Source organism: Chiloscyllium plagiosum, unplaced genomic scaffold (assembly GCF_037043375.1).
Source record: "Chiloscyllium plagiosum isolate Xiang-an unplaced genomic scaffold, Cpla_swu_hap1 HiC_scaffold_27, whole genome shotgun sequence".
NCBI lineage: Eukaryota > Metazoa > Chordata > Chondrichthyes > Orectolobiformes > Hemiscylliidae > Chiloscyllium > Chiloscyllium plagiosum.
The window spans coordinates 82974977-82992237 of NW_028270165.1; the positions used below are offsets into that span (position 1 = coordinate 82974977).

The 17261-nt window shown below is 46.3% G+C and overlaps 1 protein-coding gene and 1 pseudogene across 13 annotated transcripts in view; one reads left to right on the forward strand and one right to left on the reverse strand.

The window, feature by feature from the left end:
- Positions 1–10274, forward strand: part of LOC148144734 (uncharacterized) — a 32139-nt gene extending 21865 nt beyond the window's left edge. For 12 of the 13 annotated variants that reach the window (XM_087975077.1, XM_087975076.1, XM_087975078.1 and 9 more), the window contains one exon: positions 1138–3892. In XM_087975077.1, the coding sequence (XP_087831203.1) occupies positions 1521–2696 (1176 nt within the window). In that variant the 5' untranslated portion in view covers positions 1138–1520 and the 3' untranslated portion in view covers positions 2697–3892. Of the gene's footprint in view, positions 1–1137; positions 3893–8342 lie in introns of those variants that run through there. The other variant, XR_015751603.1, reaches the window with a different exon arrangement.
- Positions 10275–14259: 3985 nt separating this feature from the next.
- LOC148144735 (uncharacterized) lies at positions 14260–15271 on the reverse strand (annotated as a pseudogene).
- Positions 15272–17261: the final 1990 nt, after the last annotated feature.

Consider the following 17261-nt stretch of genomic DNA (forward strand, 5'->3'; position numbering starts at 1 on the left):
AATTTGGTTTGTCCCTGCATTCTTTCCTGGCTGTCTTTTGTGGGTTTTGAAAACTTTCCCAATCCTCTGACTGAGGATAAGAGTTGGGAAGTTGTGTTGTGGCTGTACAGGACATTGGGTAGACCACTTTTGGAATATTGTGTGCAATTCTGGTCTCGCTCCTATCAGAATGATGTTGTGAAACTTGAAAGGGTTCAGAACGCATTTAAAAGGATGTTGCCAGGGTTTGAGCTGAATGGGCTGGGCTGTTTTTCCTCGTGCATCAGAGGCTGAGGGGTGACTGAGAGTCAATAATAAAATCATGAGAGGCATGGATAGGGTAAATAGACAAGGACATTTCCCTGGGTGAGAGAGTCCAGAACTAGAGGGTAAAAGGTTTAGGGTAGAGGAGGGCAAGATTTAAAAGGGTCCTAAGGAGTAACCTTTTCATGCAGAGGGTGGTGTGTGTAAGGAATGAGCTGCCAGAGGAAGTGGTGGATGTTGATACAGCTATGACATTTAAAAGGCATCTGGATAGGTATATGAATAGGAAAGATTTAGAGGGATATGGGCCAAGTGCTGGTAAATGGGACTCGATTAGGCTAGGATATCTGGTTGGACCGAAGGGGCTGTTTCTGTGCTGTAGATCTGACTCTGGCTTGCCACTAACATTTGCCATGTCTGTATGTTTAGTTTCTCTCGGGTTGTCTGTGTCAATGCCTTAATGTCACATTCCACCCACCACATACCACCACCACCACAGGGACGATAACCAATTCATGTCTTTTTTTTTATCAAGAAGCTGTATTGCAGGTTCAACCCGAATTTACACTTGTTTTGCTTCCCAAAATCAGACTTGCTCACTCTCAGCAATATCCCAATATCCTGAAAGATATTAATTTTCACGTGGTGTTATCCAAAATTCGAAGGTGTCAGTCCTGACGTTTTTGCTTTTTCTGTCCCTGTAAGATCCTGAATCAGCAACTTCAGGAGAATTAATTTGAGGGAGTGAGAATGGAGGAAGAGAGAGAGAGTGGGATGCTTTCAATTTTGTGGAACAGCAAAAGAAAAAAATGTTCTGCAGAAAGTGGAGTAGCTTGTTCTGAATTTCTACCCTGGACTGACCGTGATGACTTTTGTAATCTCTTTTTTTCCCAGAGTATTTGAAGATCTGAAGACTGAAGTTTAAAAATCAACAGATGAAGAGCCTATGCCTGAATCGTCGATTCTCCTGCTGTTTGGATGCTGCCTGACCTGCTGTGCTGTTCCAGCACCCCACTTTTCAACTCCTCTCCAGCGTCTGCAGTCCCCACTTTCACATCAATGTCTGACAGTCACTCAATCCATCGGGACCTCAACGATTTTGAACTATGATTCTGTGAGAAGGAGCAAAACATTTTGGTTCCTGTTTCAGACCATTTTCAGCATTAGTGGGACTGGATGAGAGTCTCTACTGTTACAGCGCACTGTGTGTAAAGCCTGAAACAGTTATCCAACCAGGAAAAAGGAATTTACTGTAGGCAGGGGCTGTAGCTGCGGCCATGGTGAAACCAGAGGAATCCCACACCGTGGAGAAACCATGGAAGTGTTGCGACTGCGGGAGAGGCTTCCATGCCCCATCTGTCCTGGAGATTCATCGGCGAAGTCACACTGGGGAAAGGCCATTCTCCTGCCCCGAGTGCGGGAAAGGCTTTACTTGCTCCTCCCGCCTGCTGGACCACCGCCGAGTCCACACTGGGGAGAAGCCATTCTCCTGCCCTGAGTGTGGGAAGGGCTTCACCTACTCCTCCCACCTGCTGGCCCACCAGCGCGTCCACGCTGGGGAGAGGCCCTTCCCTTGCTCTGAATGTGGGAAGGCCTTCAGCAAATCCTCGGACCTGCTGAAGCACCAACGGGTCCACAGAGGGGAGAGGCCATTCAGCTGCCCTGAGTGCGGGAAGGCCTTCAGTGATTCCTCTACCCTGCTGAGGCACCAGTGGGTCCACACGGGGAAAAGACCGTACTCGTGCCCTGAGTGCAGGAAGGGCTTCACCCGCTCTTCTGCTCTGCTGACCCATCTGCGGGTCCACACGGGTGAGAAGCCCTTTAGCTGCCCAGAGTGCAGGATGGCCTTCAGCAGGTCTTCCCACCTGCTGAGGCACCAACGGGTCCACACTGGGGAGAGGCCCTTCTCCTGCCTCCAGTGCGGAAAGTGCTTTACCCAGCCCTCCAACCTGCTGACCCACCAGCGGATCCACACCTGCGAGAGACCGTTCTCCTGCCCCGAGTGCGGGAAGGGTTTTGCTGTTTCCTCTCACCTCGTGGCCCACCGGCGGGTCCACACAGGGGAGAGGCCATTCAGTTGTCCCGAGTGCGGGAAGGCCTTCAGCAATTCCTCTGCCCTGCTTCGGCACCAGCGCGTCCACACTGGAGAGAAGCCTTTCTCCTGCCCCGAGTGCGGGAAGGGCTTTACCCGCTCCTCCACACTGCTGACCCACCGGCGGGTCCACACGGGGGAGAGGCCATTCAGCTGCCCCGAGTGCAGGAAGGCCTTCAGTGATTCCTCTGCCCTGCTGAAGCACCAGCGAGTCCACACCAGGGAGAGGCCCTTCAGCTGCCCTGAGTGCGGGAAGAGGTTTACATTTTCCCGCAACTTGCGGAAGCACCATCGGGGGCACCAGCGCTCACAACAATCAGATTCCACCGCTGACATTGCCATGAGTCCCGCCCAGGACTGATTCTCCTGACAGTGGGTGCAGTGGGAGAGTTGGTGCACTGTATTTGTTTTCCATTGGACTGCAACCTCACGGCTCAGGGGTGGCATTGTGACTCAGTGATTAGCACTGCCACATGGCACCAGGAACCAAGGATCAATTCCACCCTTGGGGCGACTGTCTGTGTGGAGTTTGTGGAGGGTAGGAGAATGGATGAGATAAGAAACCGCTGCCTTTCTTGAGACAAGTCTCCCGGAGAGAAGTTGCTGACTGATTGTCTGATCTGTTGATCCTCAGTGCCCCATTGCCCTCAGTTAATTGGAGGAGGTCCACACGGATGTACCGAAGCCCCTCTTTAGACAGTGGAAGGAAACCTGTGCAGACAGGGAAAACATGCAAACTCCACACAGTTACCTGAGGCTGGAATTGAACCTGGGTCCCTTATGCTGTGAGGTAGCAATGTTAAGCAGTGTGCCACCCCAATATGTTATAAAACTGGAATAAACCTACTAAGTTGGAAATGTGTCCATACCAAGAACTTACTGAAAATGTTTGGAAGCAAACGTCCACCGGAATTGTCTTTGGGATGGATCCAAAACTAACTTCGTTAATGATTGAAATTACTTTGACCTCTGGAACTGTCTGCCAGAGAGTGTGTTGGAGTCAGATTCAATTATGGATCATTAAACTGAAAAGGAAAGCAATTGCAGTGTTCAGTGAAGAATAGTACAAGGTACTGTAGTGGGCGGCACGGTGGCACAGTGGTTAGCACGGTGGGCGGCACGGTGGCACAGTGGAGATCCGGGTTCAATTCCCGCCTCAGGCGACTGACTGTGTGGAGTTTGCATGTACTCCCCGTGTCTGCATGGGTTTCCTCCGGGTGCTCCGGTTTCCTCCCACAGTCCAAAGATGTGCAGGTCAGGTGAATTGGCCATACTAAATTGCCCGTAGTGTTAGGTAAGGGGTAGATGTAGGGATATGGGTGGGTTGCGCTTCGGCGGGGCGGTGTGGACTTGTTGGGCCGAAGGGCCTGTTTCCACACTGTAAGTAATCTAATCTAATATGAGTTTCCTGATTGGGGCTGTTCACTTGCTCCTGTTACCATTTCAGGTTGCTAACTTTTCGTTAGCATCCTGCACATGTTGGGATTTTTTCTCCTTTCTATATCTCCTTGAGTGACTCAGTGACAAATCTAGTTTATGAATTGTTCCTGTGATATCTCATGAGAGGGTTTATGATATTCACAGTGTGTCCAAGTGACGAAAAACAAACTGTTCATCTTAAATATTTGATTTTAAACAATGGAAATAAAATTAATGTTTGGAAAACACAACTTGCTGTGTAGTAAGATAATCAGAAATAGGAATGGGAGTAAGGAATTGACCGTTGAGATGCTCTGTCTTTCATTTATCCAAATTCTCTTTCCTGCACTTGTTTTTTCATGACTTCATCTGCTGAAGTGACTACACTCCAAAAGCTTGTGATTTCAACATAAGAGCATAAGAACTAGGAGCAAGAGTCAGCCTTCCGGCCCTTCGAGTCTGCTCCACCACTCAATAAGATCATGACTAATCTTTTCGTGGACTATGCTGCACTTATCTGTGTTTTCACCATATCCTTAATTCTTTTATTTTTCAAAAACATATCTACTGATTCTAGTGATTGCTGAAGTAATGTCAAATACTTCCCTGGGCAAGGAATTCCATAGATTAACAACCCTCTGGGTGAAGAAGTTTCTTCTCAGTTCAGTTTTAAACCTGCTTCCTCTAATCTTGAGGCCATGCGCTTTTATCCGAGTCTCACCTACCAATGCAACATCTTACTTCTATTTCTTTCATAATTTAATATATTTCTGTCAGATCCCCTCCAAACAAACCTGCTGGACTATAACCTGGTGTCATGTGACTTATGACTAAAAAATTTGTTGTTACGCATCCTCCTAGCTGTGGGATTTCAGGGCTCGAAGATAGGGACACTACCACTGCGCCATTAAAAAAAAAACCTTTGCAGCAAATAGGCCCTCTTCTATTGAATGAATGGGCAGAGGTTCCTTCTCAACATGGGATACAAATATTATACCCTCAGAGCCCATTACACTAAATTGAGCCCTCTTCGGTTGAATGAATGGATGCGGAGGTGCCAGAGTTGAATTGGTTGATAACGTTAAAAATCACATCTTCCCCCTGAATATGTGACACTACCGCTATAGCCCCAGAGCCCGTTGCAGTAAATTGGGTCATCTGCTGTTGAAGGAATGAACGGGAATGAAAAGGGCGGATACACTGACGTGGTTGTGAAATTCCCAACCAATCCCAAAGCTTGTGGTCGGTACCGACTAATCGGAGAGAGAGATTACAGAAGGTTGGACCAACACGACACGGAATGCCAGCCGCCATTGGTCAGGTGGAGTAAGGTGCGCTCTGATTGGAGGGGACGCGGATGACGAGCGTCACTGAAGGAGGAGACGGTAAGAAGAAGAAAAACAAAGATGGCGGCGCAAGGCTGCGGTTTTCTCATCGACTCAGCGGGTGGTTTCTGACGGAGGGAGGGGGCAGACAGGCATCGTTTACCTCAGAAAATACCTTTAAAATACATTTCAAATTAAAGTCGGACCTTTTCAAACAAAAGTTGTGGAAAAAAAGGAGAGTCCCAGGTGGGGTTTATTGTTTATTTGTGTATAATTCCCGGGGCTCGGGAAGGGGGAGGTGACGGTAACCGGGTGAACGAGAAAACAAATTAAAAATGTCGGCGGTAGAGGAGAGAGAGCCGGCCCCCGCGGCTTCTTCGGTGGCGGCCGGAGCCCAGGAGCTCAACAACCCCCCGGAGCTGGAGGAAGGTCCGAGCTCCAAGAAGCGGGGGGTCCGGCTGGAGGCTGGATTTGCTCAAGGCTTGTATCTATTAACTTATTTAAATGGTACCTACTGTATGGGGCTATGGTTTACATTAAAACCGGAGGGTCATGTCAGAGTGTTTGTTTATATTGAGCAGTTGTAGTTGGTAAAATACACTCCCTGGAGGAGCACCTTCTATGATGCTGCATTTCTTGCCTTCTGCCCTTCCCCCATTTGTTATCTCCCATTTGATTTTACATTTTATTTGGTCAAATTTAATTTCATATTAATGAGACTTGGTATTCACTGTGTGTTATTAATTTGTTTGTTGGATTATTGTAAGAAACAATTAATGGTGTCATGTCATTTCTGATGTCAGAGTTTGACATTGAATGTGCAGATGTGAATATCAGTAAGTTGTGAAAATAAATCAAGAACTTATGGTTCTGACAAAAAAAGCAGTTCACTGATATTCATGGCATTGTCTCATTTGAGTCTGACCAACAAACCATTTCATGTAGTCACCCAATTTAATTAAAATTTTCTTTGACTTAATTGAAGAAAATAACCCTGGCAGGCTAAGATTTGTACAATTTGTTTATAAGATTTATTTAAGTGTCCCTTGCTCTCGATGTGGTCTCTGCCATATTGGGAGACTAGACACCAACTTGCAGAACATTTCAGGGAACAGCCCTGGGACACCGAAACTAAACGACCCCACTGCCTTGTTTCTGAACGCTTTAACTTCCCCTCCCAATCTGTCAAAGACACGCAAGTACTCTGCTGCCTCCCCCTTCAAGCTCTAGCTACCTGACACTTGTAGGAAGAACACCTCGTCTTCTGCCTTGGGACCCACTAACTACATAGGATCAATGTAAATTTCACCAGTTTCTTTATTTCACCCCCTCCCCCCAGCCATACCACACACCTTGTCTCAGATCCAGAGTTGAAAAATGTGGCGCTGGAAAAGTGCCTAGAGGCCATGCCTCTAGGAATTCCCTGGCTGTTCTCTGGCATGGCACTCATCCACAGATTCTATCAACAAACACATTGACCTGGACCCAATATACCAGCCACTGCAGCAGACAGTTGGAACTGACAACCGGAAGTGGCAGAGACAAACCACTATAAATGCTGGAGGAAACATCACAGAAGCGCTTCACAAGAGGATCCCTAGCACTGAGGATGTCACCTAGACAGGGAATGAAACGTCTGCAACAAAAATTCCCAGCTCGGCGAACAGAACCACAACAATGAGCACCCGAGCTACAAATCTTCTCACAAACTTTGAATTGAGCATTGAAGTTGGGACATCCTGTTGCAACTGTCACACATGCCACACAACACAAGGCGTGGTCCTTCTCTGACTTACCATCCCTTTGAATATCAGGGGGAAGACACCCCCTTCAATTGTAACATTCAGGAAAGATGCCTTATTTCAACAAAAATGTGCTGTGCTCCCAGATGTTTGGACAGAGAAAGGGAGTTGTAGTGTGGGGTGAAGCTCAATCTTCATTCCGAGAAAGAGAGGAGCAATGTAGCTTCAGAAGCTCATGGTCCAACTTGCGCATTCAGACAATAGGGGGGGGGGGCTCTTTTGGAATGAAGCAATGTCTCCCCCTTTCCATTCCTTATCCTGGGAGGGAAAGAGAAGGGGGGAAGCACTGTTCACTTGCAGCAATGGGAGGCAGAGAGTATGAATCCAAGCAGGGATCAGACTCTGCAAAAGTCAGTTTCAGTCGGCTTCTTCTGGAATATCGTGTGCAATTCTGGTCTCCCTTCTATAGGCAGGGTGTTGTGAAACTTGAAAGGATTCAGGGAAGAGTCACAAGGCTGTTGCCAGGGTAGGAGGGTTTGAACCACAAGGAGAGGCTGAATAAGCTGGGGCTGTTTTCCCGAGAGCATCGCAGGCTGAGTGTGTGTTTTTTAAAGAGGCTTATGAAAATTGAGTGTGGATGGGGTGAATAGACAAGGTCTTTTCCCTGGGATAGGGGGAGTGCAGAACTAGAGGGCATAGGTTTAGGGCGAGAGGGGAAAAATTTGAAAGGACCTTGCAGTCAACCTTTTTTTGCAGAGGGTGATGCGTGTAGGGAATGAGCTGCCAGAGGAAGTGGTGGAGGCATCTGGATGGGTATATGAAAAGGAAGGGTTTAGATGGATATGGACCAAGTGATGGCAAATGGAACTAGACTAATTTTGGATATCCGGTCGGCATGGACAAGTTAGATTGAAGGATCTGTTTCTGTGCTTTATGTCTCTGACTGTATGACTGGTGAAAAGCATTGACATTCGTCGAAACATTTATGCAACAGAAAATTATAAGAGGGTAAAGATAAACCTCACGTCATTGATCAATGAATCCTGGTGTGGTATGGCTGTATTTCCAGTAATAGTCAGTATGGCATGGAAGGAGTCCAAAACGACGGCTTCTTTTACAGAAACTCACACGTAAATCCGAGTCTTCTGGGAATCTAAGACAACCGTGCGTTAATATAAGACAGATAAGTCTGGGGTATATGGTACATATTTGATGGAATGTTTATGGCTCTCAAAGCCTGATTTTCAGTGTTTCTGGGCTCATAATATTGCACTGAAGCATATTGTATATCTTCAGTAAGAACGTCAATACCGCATGATAGATGTCCATTCAGCAACTTGAGTGAACTCTTCATGGAGTATGCAATCCACCACATTACCTTGCTGTATACATTTACATAAAGATCAGCACAAAGATCTTGGGTATTAAGAGAGGAAAGAATGTCCCACAGAGACTAGAATTGTGTGTTCTGATTTTCTATTGTGGACTGACAGCAATGACCTTTGCAATCTATTTCCACAGGAATATTACAAGAGAAGAATTTGGAGGCAGAAATCTCAGACCAAACATCACATCGAAGTCTGACAGCCTTGAAAACAAAGGGGAGAAGGTCTGTCTGCTGAGGTTTTAAACGTCAGTGTGACTGGAAACTCAGAGTCTCACATACCCACACACCAGAGTAGTGACTGGAACATGCTTTACAGACTGAATGAGACTCCTCCAATTACCAGTCCACCAGTAACACCACACCTATGCTGTAAGTGTGAGCGAGTTTCAACTGATTGTTGAACCTGGAGAAATAAGAGGACACCTGCACCATGGAGAAATCATGAAAATGCAGGGAGTGTAGGAACAGTTTTCCTTCCCCACCTGCCCGATATTCATCAGCATTTATACACAGGGCAGAGGCCATTCACCTACATTCAGCACAGGAAAGGCTTCATTCAGTCGCATCACCTCCTGGTCCACATTGGGGAGAAACTGCTCATCTGCCCTGTGTGTTGAAGCAGATGAAGGACATTTTTTTTTATCCTGGATGGAGCATACTGCAGGTATACCTGAAATAGATACATTTGTCTCTGTCCCATTGAGTCTCCAGCACAGGGCCAGGCTGGGCTGCTCAATTGGTGTCTCAGTGTTTATTCTCCATCTGAGCCTCCATCTACCCCTCTTCATTGCTCCCCCATCTCCCCTCCATCAGCATAAAGATATCCCCCACTTTTCGAAAGTTCACTTTACACTACTTCACTTTTACAAAAGACCTACATTAATACCTGTTCTCACAAACCGAAAGAAATCCGAAGAGGATTGTCGCTTTTACAAAGAAAGGCATAATATAAATTAATTCATGGTAACTGCTTCTTCGCTTTAGGCCATTTCGGCTTATGAAAGGAACACTCTACTTTCAAATAGTGGGGGAAAGCTGTATCAATACAATACAGCACAGTCACAGGCCCTTCTCACTTGGTTTAGGCACACACACCCCCTCAAGCCTGTACTAATTCTTAATCCTTACTTAGACCTGCAATTTATTGCCCATGTGTGGTTTCTGTTCCTCTGTTCACCTCCCCTTCATGTGTCTATCAAGATACACCTTAAACATTGTTAAGGTGCCTGCTTCCACTACCTCCACTGGCAGTGCGTTCCAGAACCCCACCACCCCTCTGTATAAATTCCCCACCCCCACCACTTGTCCCCCAAACAGTCCCCCTCTCACCTTGAACCTGTGCCCTCTTTTAGTTGACCTTTCCACTTTGGAGGGAAAAAACGCCTCTGACAATCATAGAATCCCTCCAGCGTGGAAACAGACAATTCAGCCCAACAAGTCAACACCGGCCCTCCAAAGATTAACATATAGAGACCCGTTCCCTTACCCCTGTGATCTACATTTACTCTTGACTAATGCACCGAACTTACACATCCCAGAAAATTGGGGCAATTTACATACAGACAATCCAACTTATCCTGCCTCTCCCTGGACGCCATGGGTAATTTAGCATCGCTAATCCACCCTAACCTATACACGTTTGGATTGTAGGAGGAAGCCGGGGCACCTGGAGCAAACCCACACAGACACGGGAGGTGGGGTGCAGGGACAATGTGCCAACTCCACACAGATAGTTGCCTGAGACTAAAATCGAACGCAGGTCCCTGGCACTGGAGGTGTCAGTGCGAACCACTGAGCTACCCTGCCACCCCTGTCCAGCCAATCTGTGTATCTCAGCATTTTGTCAAGGTCTCCTCTCAGCCTCTGTTTTTCCAAAGAAAACAATCTAGGTTTATGCCTCTTCTGCTCATAACGAGAGCCCTCCAGACTAGACAATGTCCTGGTGAACCTTGTCTGTACCCTCTGCCAGACCACCCACATCCTTCCAGTAGCACAGTGACCAGAACTGCACACTATATTCTGAATGTGGCCATAATAAACAGCTGTAACGTAACTCTTACACTCAAGGAAGTGTGCTGTGTGCTTTTTTGACCACCGTGCCCACCTGCATTACCACTTCCACGAATCTATATGCCAAGATCTCTCTGTATGCCAGTGCTCCTATGTGTTCTGCCATTTATCATACAATTCTTATATTTCCTTCATCTCTATCGAGCTTCACCTTAACTGTCTTTCTCTCCTTCTCATCCCTCCACTCATCAGCATATCATAAGACCATAGCAGCAGAAATTAGGCCATTCAGCCTATTGAGTCTGCTTCGCCATTCAATTATGGCTGATAAGTTTCTCAACCCCATTCTCTCCCTTAACCCTTGATCCTCACGAACCTATCTATCTCCGTCTTAAATATATTCAGTAACCTGGCCTCCACAGCCTTGTGGCAGTGAATTCCATAGACTCACCACACTCTGGCTGAAGGAGCCTCTCTTCCCTCTGTTCTCAAGGGTCTTCCCTTGACGCGAAGGCTGAGCCCTCAGGTTCTAGTCTCTCCTACCAATGGAAACACCTTCTCAACATCCACACCGTTCATTATTTTGTAGGTTTCAATTAGATTCCCTCTCATCCTTCGGAACTCCATGAAGTATAAACCTAGAGTCCTCTAATGTTCTTCATATGTTAAATTTTTCATTCCTGGACCATTCTTGTGAACCACCTCTGAACATGTTCCAGGGCCAGTACATCCTTCCTGAGATATGGGGCCCAAATCTACATACAGTACTCTAATTGTGGGCTGACCGGAGCCTTACAGAGCCTCAGAAGTACATCCCTGCATTTATATTCAAGTCTGATCAAAATAAATGCCATCATTGCATTTGCCTCTCCAACTACTGACTCAACCTGTAAGTTTACCTTGAGAGAATCCTGGAGTCGAACTCCATAGTCCCTTTGCACATCAGACTTCTGAATTTTCTCCCCATAATCCTTCTGTTCCAGAGTAGCAGCAGAGATTTCCAGACACCTCGATTGTTTTCAGGGATACCAAGGGATCTTGGGAATTGCCAGTATCTCAGGAGGAGGCAGAGGGGAATGTGGTGTGGTCCTGTAAACTGCAGAACTTTCCAACTACCCGAGTTAGCAGGAACTCTTTCTGGACCAAGAAACAAAAGGGCCACTGAGAAACTGCTACATCAGAGGCAGAAATTAGGCCATTCAGCCCATTGAATTTTGGAGCAGACTCAATCATTCTTAAGTATCAAGGGTGACAGGGAGAATTGGGTTGAGAAACGTATCAGCCACGATTGAATAGTAGAGCAGACTCAATAGGCTGAATGGCCTAATTTCTGGGAGTTAACCATCCCTGGGAAGAAAGACGCAAAACAACAAGCTGTTTACTGGGACAGATGAGCTAAGTGTTTAATAAGCTCATGATAAAAGGACAATTAAGTTTGTCTGTGGAAGGAAGGCCCTGACGTAAAGGAGTTTTTTTAAAGGAAACGCTGTATCAAACAAACCACTAAACCTCGAGGATAAGAAGGTAAGCTACAGACCGGAGATCTCCAGAAGTGTGGGGAGGTGGTGTTAGAATCTAAAGAAGCATCACATCACAGATTTGAAAGCGAGGAATCTCCACCAGAATTCAACTCCAGAATGATGTAGCAGCAGTACTTGGAAGAAGAATGTTGCACTGAATCCCTGGACACTTCCAAGAGACAGATACTGTTGGGGGAAACTCAGTTAAATTCTGCCATCAATTGGGTGATAGCCAAGTTGTGAGTGAGGTTGAACTTGGTTACATAGAAGAATACAGCGCAGTACAGGCCCTTTAGCCCTCGATGTTGCGCCGATCCAAGCCCACCTAACCTACACTAACCCACTATCCTCCATATGCCTATCCAATGCCTGCTTAAATGCCCATAAAGAGGGAGAGTCCACCACTGCTACTGGCAGGGCATTTCATGAACTCACTATTCACTGAGTAAATAATCTACCCCTAACATCTGTCCTACACCGATCACCCCTTAATTTAAAGCTATGCCCCCTTGTAATAGCTGACTCCATACGTGGAAAAAGGTTCTCATGGTCAACCCTATCTAAACCTCTAATCATCTTGTACACCTCTATCAAGTCACCCCTAAACCTTCTTTTCTCCAATGAAAACTTGAGGAGTTTTATTTTTGGTTGCGACATACAATAAAGTGTTAATCATTGTTTCAGCAGTTAATTGTGTGCAGTTTCTGAGTTAAGAGCCAAATTAAGACGATTCACCCACAACCACAGTGAGAGGCTGGGATTCATGTTGACTCCATTGCATTCAACACTACATTACGTCAATACTTTTATAAAGCAAAGGCTGACAGCCACACCTATCTCAAACAGAAACACCCAGAGGAGCGTGTCACCCAATAATCTGTAAAATTAGCATGAAAAGTGGTGTAACCTGCTCTAGTGATAAGAATAAATCCCCAACACTAAAATCAACAATCAGCAATTTATTTATCCAACTCTCACGGTGAACAAATGAACAAAAGTATTAACATACTGGATACAGGCCAGGAGCAGATGGGTGGCACTAGTTTAGTTGGGGATCATGGACTGGTTGGTCTGAAGGGTCTGTTTCCAGGCTGCATGACTCCATAGCACGGAATGAATGGGGATCCATCCCAAAGATGATAAAGGTTTCAAGCACCACCTTAGGCAAATGTGTGGGCATCCCTCCAGATAACTGAGGGCAGTGGGACACTGAGGGTCAGTAGATCAGTCAGCCAGCCAGTTCTCTCCAGGAGACTTGTCTCTCAAGAAAGAAAGTGGTTTCCTGCCCCATCAACCAGATTATCCAGTTTGGATTAGGTCCTATATTTCCAACAAAATAGGTAGACAGGGCAGTGTCTATAACAAATATGTTATTCAACTTGGAAGCGTGCTGAAGACATATACAAGGATGTTACCAGGATTCAAGGGTCTGTGTAAAAGGGAGAGGTTGGACAAGCCAAGATATTTTTATTTGGAGCATTAAGAGTCTGAGAGAGGCCCTTAGAGAAGTGAAGAGATCGTGAGAGGATGAATGCACGGGGTTGGGGAAGTGAGGGCTAGAGGGCGTCAGTTTAAGGTTAGAGGAAAAGGAATAAAAGGGAATGTGAGGGGCAACATTTCTTTTCACGCAGATGGTGGTACACATCTGGAATGAGATGCCAGCGGAAGTGGTTGAGGTGGGTACATTAACAACATTGAAAAGGCATTTGGGCAAATACGTGGATAGGAAAGGGATGGAAGGAAATGGGCCAACTGCAGGGAAATGGGCTTAGTGTTGATGGACAGTTTGGTCGGTGTGGACCATGTTGGGCCGAAGGGCCTGTCTCCTGCTGTAGGACTCTATGATTTGCATCTCTTTGTTGGTCAGACAGTTTTGAGTTTCCAAATGGAATATCTCACAATCAGGCCGAATAAAATCCAATCTCATTCGTCAACTCTGATGCGGAGGTGCTGGTGTTGAATTGGGGTGGACAAGGTCAGAAGTCACACGACACCAGATGAAGTGATGAAGGAGCAGCACTCATGAAAGAGCAATGCTCCTAAAGCTTGTGATTTCAAATAAACTTGTTGCACTGTAACATGGTGTTGTGTCACTTCTGACTTCTTCAACTCAAACTTGATGGGATACTTTGTCCAACTCGGCATATTTTATCAAGATTGCTTGGAGGAATTCTTTTTTTTAAAAGATTAGATTCCCTACAGTATGGAAACAGGTCCTTTCGCCCAACAAGTCCACACTGGCCCTCCGCAGAGTAACCCAGCCATTCCCCTATCTCTATTCCTCTACATTTACCCCAACTAATGCACCACACCGACACATCCCTGAACACTATGGGACAATTTAGATAGGCCAATTCATCCTAACCTGCACACCTTTAGACCACGGGAAGGAAACCAGAGCACTCAGAGGTAACCCATACAGACGTGGGGCGTGCAACGTGAAAGCTACACACAGACTGTCTCCCCAAGGGTGGAATTGAACCCAGGTCAGCATCGTGAGGCAGTGGTACTAACCACAGAGTCACCATGCCACCCCTGAGCCACGTAGGTGGGCTTGGTGGGGGTGAGTCCAGCACAAAACACAAAAGCTCGCTGCACCCACTGTCAGAATGGGCAGGAGGTTCAGCCCTGGGGGTGACCCACTGCAGCGTCACTGGTGGAATCTGATTGTTGGATGCACTGGTGCCCCCGCAAGTTGCAGGACAATGTGAACCTCCGCCCGCAGTCGGGGCAGGCAAACGGCCTCCCCCCGGTGTGGACCCATTGATGGGCCAGCAGTTTGGAGGAGTGGGTGAACCCCTTCCCGCACTCGGGGCAGCTGAATGGCCTTTCCCTGGTGTGGACCCGCTGGTGGGACAACAGGTCAGAGGAATTGCTGAAGGCCTTCCCGCACTCTGGGCAGCCAAAGGGCCTCTCCCCCGTGTGGACCCGCTGATGGACCAGCAGGGAGGAGGAATTGCTGAAGGCCTTCCCACACTCTGGGCAGCTGAAGGGCCTCTCCCCCGTGTGGACCCGCCGGTGCCTCAGCAGGTTGGAGGAATCGCTGAAGGCCTTCCCGCATTCAGGGCAGCTGAATGGCCTCTCCCCCGTGTGGACCCGCCGGTGCGTCAGCAGATTGGAGGAATTGCTGAAGGCTTTCCCGCACTCATGGCAACTAAAGAGCCTCTCCCCTGCGTGGAATCGCTGGTGGGTCTGGAGGTTGTCCACCCAAGTGAATCCTTTCCCGCACATGGAGCAGTAAAACTTCCTCTCACTAGTGTTTATATGCTGGTGGGCCAGCAGGACACAGGAGCAAGTAAAGCCCTTTGCCCGCTTGGGGCAGGAGAACGGCCTCTTCCCAGTGTGATTGCACTGATGAGCCGCCAGGACAGGTGGGACATGGAAGCCCTTCCCGCAGTCGCCACAACTCCATGGTTTCTCAACAGGGCGTGTTTCCTCGGGTTTCTCCATGGCCGAAGCTTCAGCTGCACACACACGTGTACAACCCTGCCATGAATTCTTCTTTCCAGGCAGTAGAGTTGTTTCAGGCTCCACACTCAGTGCGCTGCAATAGTAGGGTCTTTCAACAAGTGCCCCCGTACTCAAACAGGGACCAAAAAGAAAGCTTTGCTCCTTCTCACAGAATCATAGTTAAAAATTGTTGCGGTCCTGATGGATTGAGTAACTATCAGACATTGATGTGAAAGTGAGGATTGGAGACGCTGGAGAGTCACAGTCAAAAACTGCATCGCTGGAAAAGGGCAGCACGGCAAGCAGCATCAGAGAAGCAGGAGAATCAACATTTTGGACATAAGCCCTTTATCTGTTAACTTGAAACTTCTGTCTTCAGATAGTCTGTAAGAAAAGATTACAAAAGTCATCACTGCCAGTCCGGTTTTTTTTATAGATATTTTTATTAGAAATTTAACATTTTAACAAGTTTACAAAAATAAACAAAACTCTCAGATATAAACATTGATATACAATTAACTCAAATATACAATAGTCAAAATTTAACAAAAAAAACGAAAAAGAAGAAGAAAAAACAAACAAAACTCAACTATCTACTAATCTAACCTACAACTAACCAGAGTGTATATTTAAGTCTCTTACACGCTCGGAATGTGTTAACATCAGATGTAATAAAACCCGTATTCGTGCGGGATTCCTCCCCCGAGGGGCCCCGGACCAGCCAGGTTTGTAATCTCAATTAAATAAAAGCCCTTGTTAGGATAGCCGAAATATCTGTATTTGTGTAATTCAAAAAGGGCTGCCATATTTTATAAAATAATTCAGTCTTTCGGTGCACCATATTTGTAAGGAAGTCAAGGGGAATACATTCCATAATTAATCTGTGCCAATTTGAAAGTCCAGGGTGGCCCTCAGCCGCCCAGTTCACCAAAATATTTTTCCTTGCACGAAAGAAAGAATAGAAAATAGTCTCTTCCCGTAGGTGTCCAGGGAGGGAAGGTTCAAAAAGCCCAAGAGGAGAGATACAGGGTCCACTTTAATTTCCGTTCCTAAAATTTCTGTCAGGGTACTTGCTACTTTAGTCCAATATCTACGGATCTTATGACAGGTCCATAGGCAATGTATAAGAGTGCCCACCTCTATTTTGCATTGAGGACACATTGGAGATGCTCCTGCCTTAAATTTTGCCAATCGAAACGGTGCTATATGGGCCCTATGAAGTATCTTCAGCTGGATAGCCTGGGTTCTGTTACAGATAGTAATTCTTCTAGCATTTTCCCAAATATCATTCCATGTTTCTATAGAGATTTCTAGTCCCAAATCCTGATCCCATGTTTTAAGCAGATTATCCATATCTCCCGATACTTCATCATGTAGTAAATGATAAATAGTACTGACGGAAGATACCCCCACTGGTCGTAGGACACTACATTCTCTATCTGATTTATAAAGACTATCTAATAACGTGGTCTTCTTCTGTATATAATCTCGAATTTGGAAGTATCAAAAGAGGTCTCCATTAGGTAATCCGAATTTCTGACGCAGCTGTTCAAAAGACATCAGGACCCCATCTTTAAATAGATCCCCTAAACATGAGATACCCCTGGTCACTTCTAAAACATAAAACATAAAAGCTTTGGCCTCAAGTCTCATCTGTTCACATATAACCAAAAATGCCTCCCAATACTGTTTTTCATCTCTGTACTAAACCAGTCACTTCGGAGCCCGGGTTTTTTTTAACCACCCCTCTGAAAAAAAACCAAGGACACAGCATCCTTGAGAAGAAGGACCAGCTTTTCGTAAAAGGACCAGCTTTTAGTAAAAAGGACCAGCTTTGTGACTGAGGGATATAGGCCAAACACTGGCAGATGGGATTAGATTAGTTTGAGAACATAGCATGGAGTAGTTGGACTGAAGGGACTGTTTCTGTGCTGTTTGACTCGGTAATTGTTCTGCAATGGTCTGAAAACCATTTCCTTGCCTTCCCCCATAAACATCCACTTCGTTGTTGTTCCAAAATCAGATGAACTCAGCCTTGAATATATTCAATGATCCCATAACTGCAGGAAGACA